Source organism: Carassius carassius, chromosome 42 (genome assembly GCF_963082965.1).
Source record: "Carassius carassius chromosome 42, fCarCar2.1, whole genome shotgun sequence".
Taxonomy (NCBI): domain Eukaryota; kingdom Metazoa; phylum Chordata; class Actinopteri; order Cypriniformes; family Cyprinidae; genus Carassius; species Carassius carassius.
The window spans coordinates 17380675-17396206 of record NC_081796.1 but is presented as its reverse complement, the minus strand read 5'-3'; the positions used below and the strand labels follow the sequence as shown (position 1 = coordinate 17396206).

The following is a 15532-nucleotide window of genomic DNA, read 5'->3' as shown; positions in this document are numbered from 1 at the left end:
AGCGAGGGGTGTCTCCGTTTTTGTGACAGTGAAAATAGCGGTATATACAGATAGGTGAATTGTGTGAAAAATACTGTGTTTTTTTACACGCGAAACATGAACACATGTTATATTGCACACTGTAAACACAATCAAAGCTTCAAAAAAGCGGGACCTTTAATTCAAATCCTCAGTTCACTCCAAATACTTTTATCACCTTATGGACGTTTTTGAAAGAGACGGTTCTCAGTTCAACTTCACGTAGTTTTTTGACCCGATAGAAGCTCGGGCCGATTCAGTCCAACACATGCACTAACTGTCCAGACCAGTTTTATGAATCGGTTCAGCTGGTTCGTTCAAAAGAGTCGACTCAAAGAATCATTCCTTCACGAGTCGGGCATCGCTACAAGACAGATTCAGGGGTGTTTTGAAGTGCGGATGCGGCTCGGTCAAGCCGCGGTGGATGTGATTGAGCTCCATGATTCTCCAGAGTTCACACCATCCGAGGGGAACGCGAACAGGTAATATTATTAAAATACTCATATTTTAACCCGCTGATCCTTTATTACTAACGTTACACGCATTTAGTTAGATGTCATTGTCGCCTATTGGACAGACGATGCCACAGACAGCGAGAGAGAGATAGTAAACGTTAAAATGAAATTAAAAAAATAAAATTATGAGATATCGATATTTGTGTGTCATAGATCCGGACTGGGTGCACCTTATTAACGACACAGTTCATGCAGGTGGCATCTACAGACATTTTAATTCAAGAGAGAAAGCGCCGTTATTTCTCCTCCCCCTCCCTGCATTAATTTATTTTTGTTGCCTACCTGTTAGTGAATGTACAACCTTCTTTTAAAAAAAAAGTCAGTGTATTGATTTGGAAAAGCAATGCGTGATGGGTGTCAAAAATGGGGGTTTGTGAATAGATCTGGACTGCAGAATGGAAACCTGTCATTGCTTCTGAAAGCCGTTTGCTCAAAAAATAAAGACTTTAGAGATGTGCATATCATTCTACATGGAACATGTCAGATATTGTTTGCTTCCTTTGTGGATGTTTAAAGATCAACCATTAATTGCATTGTTTTGGTATGTCAGTTCAGCTGAACAAACATTTAATTCTTCATCCGCCAGGCAGCCAGATAAGCATGAATGTGCCATTTTACAAGTGAGAACAGTGACAAGCAGCTGAAGATACAAGGATACAACAAGTGAGTGGCCTTGAACAGCCATTGCAGTCAATATCTAAACACTCCCTTGTGATTTAAACTCATCAGAGAATCAAGCATAGAATAGAAATACCAATGGCAGCTGCCCAAAGGCCATTAAGCATTCCAGTCTTATGCAATGAAGTCCCACATCATGCTATCAGTGGATGAGGTTTAAGCACAAGCTGCTTCACTTAGATCAGACTATCCTCATTAAGACATTTACAGTGTGCGTGACGAGTGAGCATGGGTATGTGTCTGATGAAACGTTGACAGGGCTTTGTAGTGGGAACAGAGAAGCCTTGTGTCCTCATGTTTTATTCATGTCCAGCTGCAAGATAAAAACAGAGGCAGGTAGTCATGGAGATGCTGTCGCCAGACCAAGCGTGTGGCTGCTCATGGACACATAGCTGTCAGATACTGTGAATACAGGCGAAGGTTATAGTAATCGCTGGCCCATTAGAATGCCCCCTGCTGATTTGTGGCCTTGAAAAGCAAATTATTAGAGGTCTAGTTCAGGTGTTTTCCATCTTTTCGAGGCTACGGACCCTGAATTTGATCATCCTCATATGAGGGACCCCCATTTTAAAATTGAAAAAGGCAGATCTATATTTTTTATATATAAAGGCCCAATTTATAATGTAAAAATGTATGTGTGCAATATATTATTTGGAAAATATTTAGTTTTTATTACATAGAACCTAAACAGGTTAGATGGCATAAACAAGGTTGTGAGGGATAGACTTACAGTGTTTGTAATGGCACGCACTATACGATCATAATTCACAACTTTCCATTCCCGATGACAATTCATTGAATGCACTGTACTTCTATCCCTCACAGCATTGTTTTCATTCCTGTCAAAGATTAAATATGGTGCAACCCTGACTAAGGTCTATAAAAAATTTACCTGCTCACTATTGTTAATGTACTGTTAGATGTATTGTTTATTTGTTCATATCATGTTTTTTTTTTTTTATCAAATGTATTCATTTATATATGTATTTTTTCTGTAGACTTTTCACAGGGCGCAGTTTAAAAACCTCTGGTCTAATTCACAGAAAAATTTACATTTTGTCACATTTACTTACCTCGTGTTTTTCCACTCCTGTATGACTAGCTGGATTTGCTGTGAAAATGGCTAATAAAATAGTGTATGATTTGAAATACAGCACACAAATCACTTTGATGTTACATTTATGGTGCTCTTTTGGAGGCCCAGTCATTTACCTTTGTTGTAATGAAAAGATTTTCGTCAGAAATTCACCTTTTGTGTTCCACTGAAGAAAGAAAGTCAAACAGGTTTGAATTGACATCTCAGTGGTGAGTAAATATAGAGAGAATGTGAACCGTTCCTTTAAATCTGCAATGTATCCAAATTATAAACAGAGCCTTCAGAGGAATAATTTTAATTATAAAAAAATGACTTGAATGAGTTTGCACCCACCCGCCAATCTGAACAAAAGTTATCCATTGAAATTACACAGTACCTATATTTTTTGTCCTCTTCTCTTGCCCCCCATTCTCACTTTCACATCAAAACCTCTTGACTCTGTGCTCCCTGCCTCAATCCTAGATAATTCTCTCTCTGCGGGATTGAAAGATTGCTCCAGGCGAGAGAGCAAGAGATTACACTGTCAGATTAATGTGCAGGAGTGAACCCACACTGCTCTGCAACATAATCTCATCCTCACAACACATGGCACACACACAAACACATTCTCTCATTCAGAACAGTTACCTCACTTCTTCTCCTTCAGAGTGATGTCACACCGTCTAGCAGGGGGGGGCCGTCCCCTGCCGGAGTCGCACAGCCTATGACGCCCATGGGGCGGATGCCCTTCATAACCAAGCCACTGAGTGTGTTTGTTTAGGCGAAGTTGAGCGTAATGGACATTCTGGGAGAGGGAGTGGACCCGGGCATGGTGAGCGAAGCTCTTCTGGAGGCCCTGTGCTCAGAATGTGGACAGATTCACCGCGCCTGGGAGAACCATCTTTATAACTATCGTTTGGAAGTGGATGATGATTTGGTGTGCCACATCTGCCTTCAGCCGTTAGTTCAGCCCCTGGATACACCATGTGGCCACACCTTCTGTGCACGCTGCCTGCGCAGCTTTCTACAGGAACGGGACTTTTGTCCGCTGGACCGCGCGCATCTGCAGCTGCAGGTCTGCCGGCGCTCCAGCATTCTGGTGCACAAGCTGCTGGATAAGTTGTCAGTCACCTGTCCGCTAACGCCCACCTGTTCCCTCAGCATGCCACGCTGTGACCTGGAGGCACATCTCAAACACAGGTAAAATACTCATGAATATTCATGAATATTCATGTGAATATTCAATACAAAATCTGTTGAAATAATCATGCTATGGTTGTATTCTTAAACAGAAAAAAAATTCACTCAGAAATTGCAAATGCAAAGAAATGGCCAGTAATATGTTGAATCAAAGGTCAAATTTTGCATTAGTATTTTCTTGTAAACAAACTCCAATATTCTTTATCTGATTTACAATTTTGCTAAATCAACTTTTACAGTGTAGTTTAAACCGGCAAAGCCAAACTTATGGTTTTGATTCCCAGACAATGCAAAATATTTGAGAATATATATATATATATATATATATATATATATATATATATATATATATATATATTTCTTGAATTAAATATATATCTTGAATGTAATATAGGTTGCTTTTCTATAAAAGCAACTACCAAATGTGTAAATGCAAACATAATGGTTACCTTTAACATACAGTATTGAACACAGCACTGTGGACTGTAAGTGTAAAATCTTGCTGCCATTGCAGCCAAGAACCAATCAGTTAAACAAGTCATCAGACTGGCATTTAAAGCAACCAACCATATTCGGCCATTTTACAGAACTTTTTCTTTTTTTTCTTTCCTGTGCTGACACAATTATGCATCGTCTGTCTGTTGCTCGGCTTAAGAGGTGGTCTCACTAGACTTTGAGCATGCAAAATTTCTCTGGACACTGCAAAGGATGAGATAATGAAGTCATACTCTTTGGTGCCTTTTTTAAAAACATAATTATAAAAAACAAAAATATACAATGTACTCCAGTTTCATGCAATTATAAATTTATCTTGTGCATAAAAACATGTTTGAGGGGCTTTTGAGTCAGAACATGCAGTAGCAACAAATATCATACTCGGGTATCTGTAAGAGTTAGACACTGAATCTTCCAGTGACTTTAGGAGTCACTTTCTTGTGAGTGGAGCCTGCTGGGCTTGATCTGACTTCCCATCTGGGGATTATTTGCCCCTTTGTCATGTGATGGGAGATTAGTCGGTCCAGTGTAATGCAATGGACAGCAGCAGTTTCATATTCTCTACAGCCATGCTGGGAAACTTTAACTCTAGAAACCTTTTCAACCACTTCTTCTGTGAGACTGCAAAGGGCAACCCAGAGCTATGGTGAGTTACAGAGTTTAGTAAGGTATTTTGTACTAAGAATTGGCAGGACTGTGTAGTTTGAGAGAGTGGTATAAATTTTGAGATTAGTTCTGATGCACAAGATAGGATTGAATGGTGCCTTTGGATGAACTGAAGGTCTTGGCCTACTAAGTGTTTGGTGTAGAGTCTGATGTCTGAAGCCAATCGTGAGCTGAAAAAAGTTGACTAAGTCCACAAATCGAAGGATAAAACAGCAGAGTATCATCTGTTTTTGTAAAAAAAAAAAAAAAAGTATGAAAATGGAACTTATTAAAGTTTTGTCATATCATCTATGCTCCTAAAATAATTTACACTTATTCCAAGAATGTTTTATTCATAGTTCAATGAAAGAGTACCAAAGAAGATTAACCTTAACAAGGCACTAACTCCTTCCTAGGAGAAGGCTGAGAGTTACTGCCAGCATTATCCGTCTTCTCTTAGCTGTGTTGACAATCTGGTGCTTTTTTGTTATGCTATGAGACCTCAGCGTGTAATACTATCCTACAAGTCTTTGTCCACTGATGCATATAGTAATTAATTAGTGCTGTTAATTTGATGACAGTCAAGTTAGTGAAATGCTGAAATCATCCAAGCTCATAGGCAAAGAAAGATTCTGTAGTTCCACTGAATTAGTGTTGTTTTTGTTAACGAGAAAAAATAAAGGTAGCTTAAATAAAATAAAAAATATCAGATGAAAAACTTAAACTTGCCCTGACAACCTAAAACTGAAAAAAGAAACAAATTACAGCTATATAGAAATAATTAAAGAAAATTACAAAAAAAAATGTAAATAAAAATAAAAACAGAAAATTATAAAAAATAAAAGCTAATTTAAAATGTTAATAAATACACTATAATAGTATGATACTGAAAACAACACTGCACTAGACTGGGTTTGGGAATACAATATCAGAAGTTTTACTTTACTGTCAATTACCGGAATAGCATCTGCCCTGAGGATGTAGTGCAAGGTTTCTTGTGTGTAATTTGCTTCCTTTTTCTTGTCCTTGTCTTCCATTTAATGTCAGCTGGACCTCTGTGTACCTAGCCTTTCGAATATTTCAGTTATTGTGTTTATATGTTTGCATCTGTGTGTGTGGGTCTAGGTGTCCTGGAACACACAGTCAGCGAACAAAGCTGGAGCAGACACGGATGGAAGGAGGCGATGACAGGGTCACGGCGACCAACCCTCCCAGATCCCCCCAGACTGAGATGAAGGAGAGTACACCATCACCACCTGCTGAATCCAACGCATGCAACAATGGTCCTACATGGACAGAAGAGCCTGGTGTAGACAACCCTGCCTTTGAAGAAAGCACTGAAGAAGAAAGTGAGTACCCTAAGCAGGGCCGCAACCACCAATAATCAGATATAGCAAAATTGACACTTATAAGAATTGGTATTCTCGTGGCTGTTCTGTTTCACTCAGTCACACTGAGCTCTGTATTGTTAGAATGACAAAAGGTTTCAAATGAGTGGTCTGCCTCAGTGGACTAACAGTCAAAATGTTTGAGATGGCCAATCAAATCAAAGAAGGCAGGTCTTTACTGGTCACAGAACCTGAATTTCATTCGCCGTTTTGGTTTGATTTTATTTAGCTTAATATTCTGTGATGTATTAAAGTTTTTGGTCAAATTTTGCCATTTTGAACTGAAAATATCTTATATAATTTATGTATATTCATAACGTAAGTTACGATGACACATAACATTAAAAGAGCCATTTTTGACATATTAGGCATATGATTACAGGGCCGTTTGCATGACAACATTTTCAGCCAAAAACGGGAAACTTTTTATGCGTTTTGCCTGCCCGTTTACACAATGATGGCATTTTTGAGACTGAAAATGCATATATTTTTGAAAATGGGTTACAAAGTGCAAGTTTTTGAAAACGCCACCGTTGTCGTTTCCGTGTAAACACTAGGCTAAGTACGGGAATTTTTGAAACCGGTGACGTCAGGTGCGTGCGTACTATGTGGTAGGTTTGTAGAAATGTGTAGTAGGTGTCGATTTTAAAGGCAAGCATACACAACAATGGCGGAGTACATGGTCCTGTTTACTAACAAGGTGACAGCGCCAACTACTGGCCTGGCATACATAATACAGCGTTTTTGGCCATTTCGCAAACATGTAAACCCAAATCATTTTGAAAACGTTATCATGTATACGTGAAACTTTTAAAAATGCAAGGGAAAAACGTTTCAATTTTTGACTACATCATTGTCATGTAAATGTATCCTAAGAGTGATTGTGAGCATATTTTAAAATAAAAATGTTTGAAAATAGTTCACATTACAATATATTCAAATTTTAGTACCACTTTTACTATTTTTCTTTTTCCCCCTTTTTCTTTATTCCCTTAGTCCGTTGAAAAATTTAAATTCCATTAAAAATAACAATAAAAATACCCCGGAATTATTATTATTATTTTGTCTCTTACCAAAGTCTTCACCATGACTATACATTTTATTGGGAAGAGCACGAATTCTGAGTATCGGTCACCATACTTGGCTGAATGTCACTTCACTTAAATAAAACCCCTTAAATCAGCAGTTTGGTCACTAACTTGAACTGTTACTCACAGTCCATTCAAATAGAGATTTGCATTAGCACATATTGCTAAGCTAAAACAATAATCTTATAAACAAAATATACATAGCATTCACAAACATTAGGTGAAATAGTCCATCTTAGATTAGATGGACCAGTTTTTATCAATACTTTTTTTTGTTTATTCCATTAGATTTGTATTAGCACATGTTGCTAAGCTAACATAATTCTCTTTGGTGACTATCATGTTTAATAGAGTAAAAAATTTATATTTTCATCTGTCTTTCTGTCCTTTAAAGGTGTCCATGGTTTAGAGTGTGCCCCTCCACGCGTGAAGCGTCCTCTCAGCAACCCGTGCATCCATCTTCTCCGCACTGGCAGTTCGGCCTCTTCGGGATGGGACTTTGTTGAAACTCTGCGATTTTCCGCTGAAGAAGGTATGATTATATTACACAGTCCTAGACTAAACCATATAATGACTTTGTTTCTTAAAATATATTTGTTTGGGTGTTATACGGCTTGTTCTTCAGGTTGTGTGAAACTTCCATCTCTACCTGAGGGAGAAATCACAACTATTGAGGTTCATCGTGCAAACCCCTACATAGAGCTGGGCATAAGTATTGTTGGTGGAAACGAGACCCCCCTGATAAATGTGGTAATACAAGAGGTGTACCGTGACGGTGTTATAGCCCGAGATGGACGGCTGCTGGCCGGTGACCAAATACTTCAGGTATTATTGCTATGTCTCAAAATATCTCTGATTTAAAAAGCCGTTTTTACTGCGATTTACAGATCAGCCCTGAATAGTGGCTACAGAATCACTATCTGCATGGATAAAAGCAGTAAAGCATTCTTCAAACTGCCATTCACCAAAATATGTGCTCGATCATTTTAAGTCGTTTTGAGCCAGAAATATTTTAAGCTTTATGCATTGACTGAAAAGGCAATTCTCTACTTTGTAATGATTATTTATTATTATTTTTTTCAGTTTGAACTGTTGAGGTATATCATGTAAATGGTGGATCTCATATAAACTTATTAGGAGATTTAACTTACACTTGTTCAAATTTTGGAGTCAGGGTTTTTGTTTGTTTTTGTTTTAAAGAAGTTTATAGATTTATTAAGCATTAAATTTATCAATTAATTACAAAATTACAAAAAAGTATATTTCAAATATATGCTGTTTTTTTAACTTTCTATTCATCAGAGAGAACTTGAACAAAATGTATCATGGTTACCACAAAAATATATTAGACAGCCCAACCATTTTAAACACTGATAATAAGAAATGTTTCTTGAATACCAATGACAGGAGACTGAAGATTGGAATAAAGGATGCTGAAAATTCACCTTTGACATGACATGAATAAAATAAGTGTTAAAATATATTACTATTTGTACAGTATTTTTTATCAAATATATGCATCCTTGGTGAGAATTTCTTAATTCTATAATATATTGAATATTCTATATTCTATAATATTCTATATGTCTTAATTCTATAGTGAGAATTTCTTTCAAAATCAATTAAAAACCTTACCGATCCCAAGTGTAGTAATTATATAATTAAGACATTAATAATAGGTTAATCTGAAATAATGCATAATATAACAAAAGACTTCCTGAGGTAAATATAATGCCAAGCATTTTATTGACATTTTTACAAATCAAAACAACATTCATTATTTGATCTTTGCATTTTATGGATTTTTGTGCAGGTGAACAACGTAGACATCAGTAACGTGCCCCATAGCTTTGCTCGTTCTACACTGTCCCGTCCCTGCGCCACTCTGCAGTTGACGGTTCTGAGAGAGCGCCGCTGCTCTGCCAGGGCACCCGTGGCTACAGCTACACCCAAGGGCAGCCCTGCCAGCATACGCATCACCCTGCACAAGCAGGAATCATCAGAGCAGCTGGGGATCAAGCTGGTGCGGCGTACAGATGAAGCTGGTGTGTTTATCTTGGACTTGCTTGAGGGAGGGTTAGCGTCTAAAGATGGACGACTTTGCAGCAACGACAGAGTGCTGGCCGTCAACGAGCATGACCTGAGACACGGCACCCCTGAGCAAGCAGCTCAGATTATACAGGTAGAGAGAAAGCATGTGTGTGGGGCAGTTCAGGTCAACATAAAGATACTAGCAAACCTGCTAACTGATAAATGGCTGATATTAATAATCTATACTCTGTTGGCTACATAAATGAAAAAAAACTAAAAACTAAAAGTGAATTTAAGCATCACAGCATTTTAATATAAAGTATAAAATCTGGATATTAATTTTGAGATTTGATAAAGTTTACATTTAACTGTGTTATTCAATTATAAGTATTGTTAAACATTAACTTTAAGTGCGCAATAGATGACAGCAAAGGTATTAATTACCTTTGTTATTTTGAGTATTATTTATGTATTATAGTATTTAATAATATTTTTTATTAACTTAATTTGAATATTTTTAGTTTTAATTGTAAGTTTAATAATTTTGTTATTTGCTCATGATTTTTATAATGATTTTTTTATTATATTATTTTTTATTTCATAATTAGCTTTAGGTTTTTTTTTTAGTTTAGTTATTTTAGTACTAGAAATAAAAATTTTCTTATTTAATTTAGCTGTCATGGCAACATGTTACAAGTTTTTTCTTCTAATATTTATATTTTATTTTATTTCAGCATGTTGTTAAATATTAAGTGAGCCATATATTGTGGCAAAGGTAATTTAAACATCTTTGTTATTTTATTTTAGTAATATCTAATTATCTTTGTAGTTTTAGTATTATTCATATAATATATTCATATTTTAAAATAGCTTAATTTTCATATTTTCAGTTTCACTGTCATTTTAGTTGGGTGCTCTCAGTTTTAGTTTTAATTTGCATTTTTCAATTAAAATAGTTTTTATTTCAGTTAGATCCCATGCCAAGTCAACACTTCTAATTTTCAGTTAAGTTTTTGTAAGTTTAAGTTTTCCATGTAATATTTATCTTTTATTTGAGCTTTATTAAATGAACACAGTTAACACAGTGTCAGTTTTAAAAAATACAATATGAAAATCTCTAAAATTGGCCACTAAAAAAAATATAATTACCAATATATTCTGCATTCTGAAATACTGAATGAAAACAATGCATAGACTTACTCTGAAAGAGAGTTTCAGTCATATATAGAGCCTGGAAAACCTGTCAGTAACACCCTAGCAACCACATAGTTCATCCTGACAACCACCCCTAGCGTGGTGGTGACTTCTGCTCTGGCAACACCGCTAGCATTTTCTTCAGAAAATAAAAATCTAGTTTCCTCTAATAAATATTCTCGTAATAAAACAGCTGTTTTCTGTGCAAATCTCAGTGCCTGTTTGGGACACTAGGACACGGTCTCTGCTGCCCTGCTCAGAGGGTAATGTGATTGATAGTATCTTTATGTCTACATGAGCTGATTTCTCCAATCTAGTTGTCCCGATCACACAGAGAAAGGGCAGCTAAAGCATTATTAAGAATAGCACTGGCAGACAGCAGACTGTCTTTGCTGGATATAAAGCCCCCTGGACACTCAATATAAGAGTATTAGGTCTTTATACTGACCGCCTACTGTCATCTTCTAGGCTAGTGGAGAAAGAGTTAATCTGCTGATTAGCCGGTCCAGCAAGCAGACTGTGGCTGTTCACATAGGCTCCACCTTGACCAGGGACATTTGGAGCCATGAACACATTCCGCCCCTTCCCTGCACTGCGACCCCAAGCCCTGTCCCAAGTCTGCACCTTGCCAGGTCTTCCACCCAGAGAGTGAGTACAAATGCCTGCAGCCAAGAGCGAGAGCAAGTCTGTGTGTGTTGCAGAATCTATTTTAGCATCGTGGAGACATAATTAGGGAGCCCTATTTTCGAAGTATCTGGGTAGCTTCCAGTGTTTCCATGAGTTCAGACCACAACCTTAATTACTCCTGGTTGAATCTATTATGAGATCAACTACGAAGTTAGAGTAGAACTGATCCCGTTGGGAAGATGAACAGCACTCTACTGAGAGCCGATCAGAGTGTCAATTTATAGATGGGCTTCACTTTTTCCTTCTCCACATCTGAAACGAATTTGATGCAGATTTGATGCTCTGATGCTTGTATTTTGTAGGATCTGTCCCAGTGTGTGACCTGTAAGGAGAAACACATCACTGTGAAGAAGGAGCCTCATGAGTCTCTGGGTATGACTGTTGCAGGAGGACGGGGCAGCAAGAGCGGAGAGCTGCCGATCTTTGTAACGAGCGTTCAGCCCCATGGCTGCCTGTCACGTGATGGAAGAATCAAACGTGGTAAGTTACCTAAACCCAAATCCTTTTCTTAAATTAGCATTCATCTTCACCCAGGTCTAAGCAAGTTTATGGACTTACTGTCAACATTAAACCCATTTACTTTCTTAATACTTATTCCTGGTCTGATGCATGATTCATTGGTTCATGCTATTCTAAAAGGGAAAAATAATGTTGGTTTTTGTTAGGGATTTTTTTTTTTTTCAAATAAAGAGGAAAAAAGAAATGCGATTCCACTCCAAATAATGAGTCGAATTTAACAATAAATACATTTAAAACAATTCTCACAAAAGGTGTATTTAGTGGTTTTTCAGTCTTTTTAGAGACACTTATTCAAGTCTCAGTTAGTAAGCAGTATGTGTTTGATTCACTAAAATGAACCAGCTCATTAAAGTCATTCATTCAGGAATCAGACTACACTGGGTGCGCTTTATGTGTTTGATTTAATATAAAGAACCAACTAATCATTCTACACTGGTTGTGTTGTATGCATTTGATTCACTAAGATATACTGACTCCTTCAGGAATCAGACTACACTGGTTGTGCTGCATGTGCTTGGCTTACTAAAAAGAAATTAGTAATTAGAGTCATTCATTTGAGAATTAGACTACACTGATTTTGCTGCATGTGTTTAAATGACTAAAAAGAACTGAGTCATTCCTTTGGGAATCAGACCAAACTGGTTTTTCTGTAGGTGTTTGGTTAAAAAAAAACACAGAAGGTTGTTTTTTAAAGGGAAAACACATGTGTCTGTGATGAAGTGCACTGCACCTGTGAAACCTCCAAAGTTCTTCAGCTGTGTTACAGTCCTCTCTGTGTGGCTGTCTGTCTTTGCTCAGGGGATGTACTGTTGAGTATTAATGGTCAAGATTTGACCTACCTGAGCCACAGTGAAGCAGTGGGCACTCTGAAGTCCAGCGCTGCATGTTGTTCTGTCCAGCTGAGGGCACTAGAGGTCAACACAGTTGAAGAACCGGGTCTGGACGAAGAACTTCTCCCTCCTCACGAAAACGAATATGACGCAAGCTGGTCTCCATCATGGGTCATGTGGCTTGGACTTCCCAGGTAAGAGTGCAGTCAATCAGATTTAGTAGAACCTCAAGTTGGAGATCGTTTGATGAATGAAATCAGCGACACAGGGCTATTAAAATAGATGTACTTTTGAAAGAGTCCAATTGGCTCTCTTTGAACTCCACTGGGAGGCTTAAAAATAGCATTCTCACCTTGCTGAGCACTGATCCAAATAACCCTAAAATAGTCAAAGCAATCTGGACAGGACTACCAGCATGCCAGGTTCACCTACTTTTTCCATCCAAATCTGAGAGGAAACAGCTTTGAAGGGGAATATGCAGCTATTTTGATGACGAAAATCTGTAGTGTTGCTGTGTTTTGGATCAGCAGCTTTATGCAGTGCTAACCCACGAGGGGATTATGGCTGTGCCGTGATGTAAACATCAACAGCTGCAGATAATCAGATGAAGCGTACATGTGGAGATAACTTGCTCCTAGCCCATTTTTGACCTATTCCCATTCAATCCGGTCTCACTCCCTCCTTTTTTACTCTGCCCTCCCTTCTGTCACTTATCATCCGTCCCCTCTGCTTTGGCACCCTTCTGTTTCCTTCTCCCCGCCTGTCATTGTGCCAAAACCACCATCTTCTACCAACATGCATCTGTTTTTCTTTGTTTCTCCTTTTGTGGTTCTGATTTTCTGCATTTATATTTCTCTTTGTCCCCTAGTTTCTAAGCAATCTGAAATACAATTTTTGACTTCTGGTTGATAAAACAGATGGGGAGGGGGGGGGTGATTTCCTGAAGATGGTCACTTGTTTTTCCACATGGTTCTTTGTCTTTTTGGTTCTCTTTCACAGCTACCTGCATAGCAGTCATGAGATCGTCCTCCGCAGAAGTCACCCTGGGAGCTGGGGTTTCAGCATTGTTGGAGGTTATGAGGAAAACCACAGCAACCAGGCATTCTTTATCAAGACTATCGTCCTTGGAACACCCGCTTATTACGATGGCCGTCTAAAGTGAGCAACAAAACAAACAATAAACAATGACCTAATGCTTCACGCCTAGATGATAAAGCACTTTCAGCACTTTTTTTACGGACAGTAATTGTTTGTCGGGGACGTATGTGATTTTCACCATTTACAGGGGGTAGTTGGTCAATTTTAGGAGAAGAAATCAAATCAAAGTTCACTGTTTAAACACTTCTTGAGCACTCCCGAACACCGTAAGGTGACGTTGTACTTCTGTGTAATTTGCATACACATTTATTTCTGAAATGCTGGAAAATAATTTACAATAACAAAACTGCTTCACCACAGCGTCTGGGAGCAGAAAGAGTAGAAAAGCACGTAAACATTCGAAATGGGTCTTTATTATGTGTATTATTATGAACAGATACATATTGTGTATAATTATACAGAACTATAGCCCGTCTATTTTTAAACAAGAGATTTAAATGATAATAAATAGGATTATTTATTATAAAATTTATATATTATAAAATATACTTGGAATAATAATATACAATAATAAGTATAAATTTGTAAGTAAAATTTCTTTTATTTACAGCAGACAATCATGTGACTGGCCACGTGAACAGCACGTTCCCAGGTTCAGATGATCACAGAACTCGCTCCTCCACTGTGAGAAAATAAAATCGCCATCCGAATCCATAAGTTTTATTATTGAGGTGATATGTAAATTTATTTTTACAGACGTCCATATGGGAAACAATTAACGTCCGAATCAGGCTATAGAGAAAAAAAATTCATTTACAATTTGCTAAATGCATCTTAATGATCTTATTGTGAACAATTTATCAATGCATATGTTTGCTTTATTATTTTTTGACCTCATAATTTCTCATCAAGTTGTCATAATTCAATCCCTTTATTACAATCAACCAATTCAGTGAGCTGGTGATTCACTTAACCAATTCAAATTGACAGCTGAGAGTGAACAGTGAGTTCTTTTTACCGATTCATTTAAATCAACTGTTGTGTTTTTTTATGACTGATTAATTAAAAACATCATTCTCTTCCACATAAACAGGTGTTTGTCTTCCATTCAGGTGTGGTGACATGATAGTGGCTGTAAACAGTCTGTCCACGTCTGGCATGAGTCATTCCGCCCTGGTGCCCATGCTGAAGGAGCAGCGGAGCAGGGTAGCGCTCACCGTCGTGTCCTGGCCAGGAAGCCTGATCTAACCCCGCCAGTACACCATGCCTCACCTCAGACAGCGCTCATATCTGTGTGTTCTAATGGTCATGTGTTCCACTCTCTGCCACGGAGGCACCATACTGTCAAAGTCAGAGTCTCAGAAAATCGAACGTTTTTACTTGATGCTGAATAAAACAGGCCTTAGAAAACCTGCCACGCCCACGAGCCCCGCAGCCTTAAGGTCTCCCCTCACCTTGCCGATCAGCAGTCCACTCTACCGGAGGTTTTATATACAAGGTATCTCTAAATGTGATCTATGTTTGTGTAAAAGAGAGACCGAACAAAAGTGTATGTGTGCAAGTATGAATGGATGAATGTGCACAGCTGTTTAATAAATCTTTCCCAGTGAGGATACAAGAGTTAAGCCTCAGTTGATGCGTAGAAATGATTTCTAAACCTACTTATATTCAGATTTGATCCAGCCTTTTTGCTGCAGTAATCTTAAAGACATCTAATGATAATAAGTTCCAAGCTCTCTAGAGACTAAATGATGGGATAAATATTTGCCATTCAAAATGCTTTTAGAAAATCTTTGAAAAGATCTGCAGTAATATCTCATGGAGGATTTTTGCATTTACTACCATCTTCGGGCAAGAGTTCAAGGTTTGGCTGGTTAAGCATATCCCCATTAGCTCACACTGGTAAATGCCATCGCTACACCATCTGGCAGGAAAAAAGAAAGTAACTTTAAAAAAATGTATCAGTGTACACCGAATAATCTTTATGAAATATACACAGCTAAAATTTAATTGGAGAGGTTTTATTTCAATATATATTTTTAAGGGAGCTTAAAAGCATGAGACTGAGGGT

General features: G+C 37.8%; 1 protein-coding gene across 4 annotated transcripts; it reads left to right on the top strand.

Moving 5' to 3' along the window:
- Nucleotides 1-352: 352 nt before the first annotated feature.
- Nucleotides 353-15083, top strand: LOC132124109 (ligand of Numb protein X 2-like). Of its 4 annotated transcripts, XM_059534938.1 has the most exons (13): nucleotides 354-500; nucleotides 1120-1196; nucleotides 2954-3486; nucleotides 5752-5975; nucleotides 7497-7634; nucleotides 7728-7927; nucleotides 8916-9284; nucleotides 10796-10975; nucleotides 11317-11494; nucleotides 12332-12557; nucleotides 13363-13521; nucleotides 14072-14113; nucleotides 14574-15083. In XM_059534938.1, the coding sequence occupies exons 3-13, from the start codon at nucleotides 3083-3085 to the stop codon at nucleotides 14707-14709; spliced, it is 2256 nt and encodes a 751-aa protein (XP_059390921.1). In that variant the 5' UTR covers nucleotides 354-500; nucleotides 1120-1196; nucleotides 2954-3082; the 3' UTR covers nucleotides 14710-15083. The 4 variants fall into 4 exon arrangements, with proteins under 4 accessions (XP_059390920.1, XP_059390922.1, XP_059390923.1 ...); XM_059534937.1 differs by lacking the exon at nucleotides 1120-1196 and having other exon boundaries at nucleotides 353-500; XM_059534939.1 differs by lacking the exons at nucleotides 1120-1196; nucleotides 14072-14113 and having other exon boundaries at nucleotides 353-500.
- The last annotated feature ends 449 nt before the right edge of the window (nucleotides 15084-15532 follow it).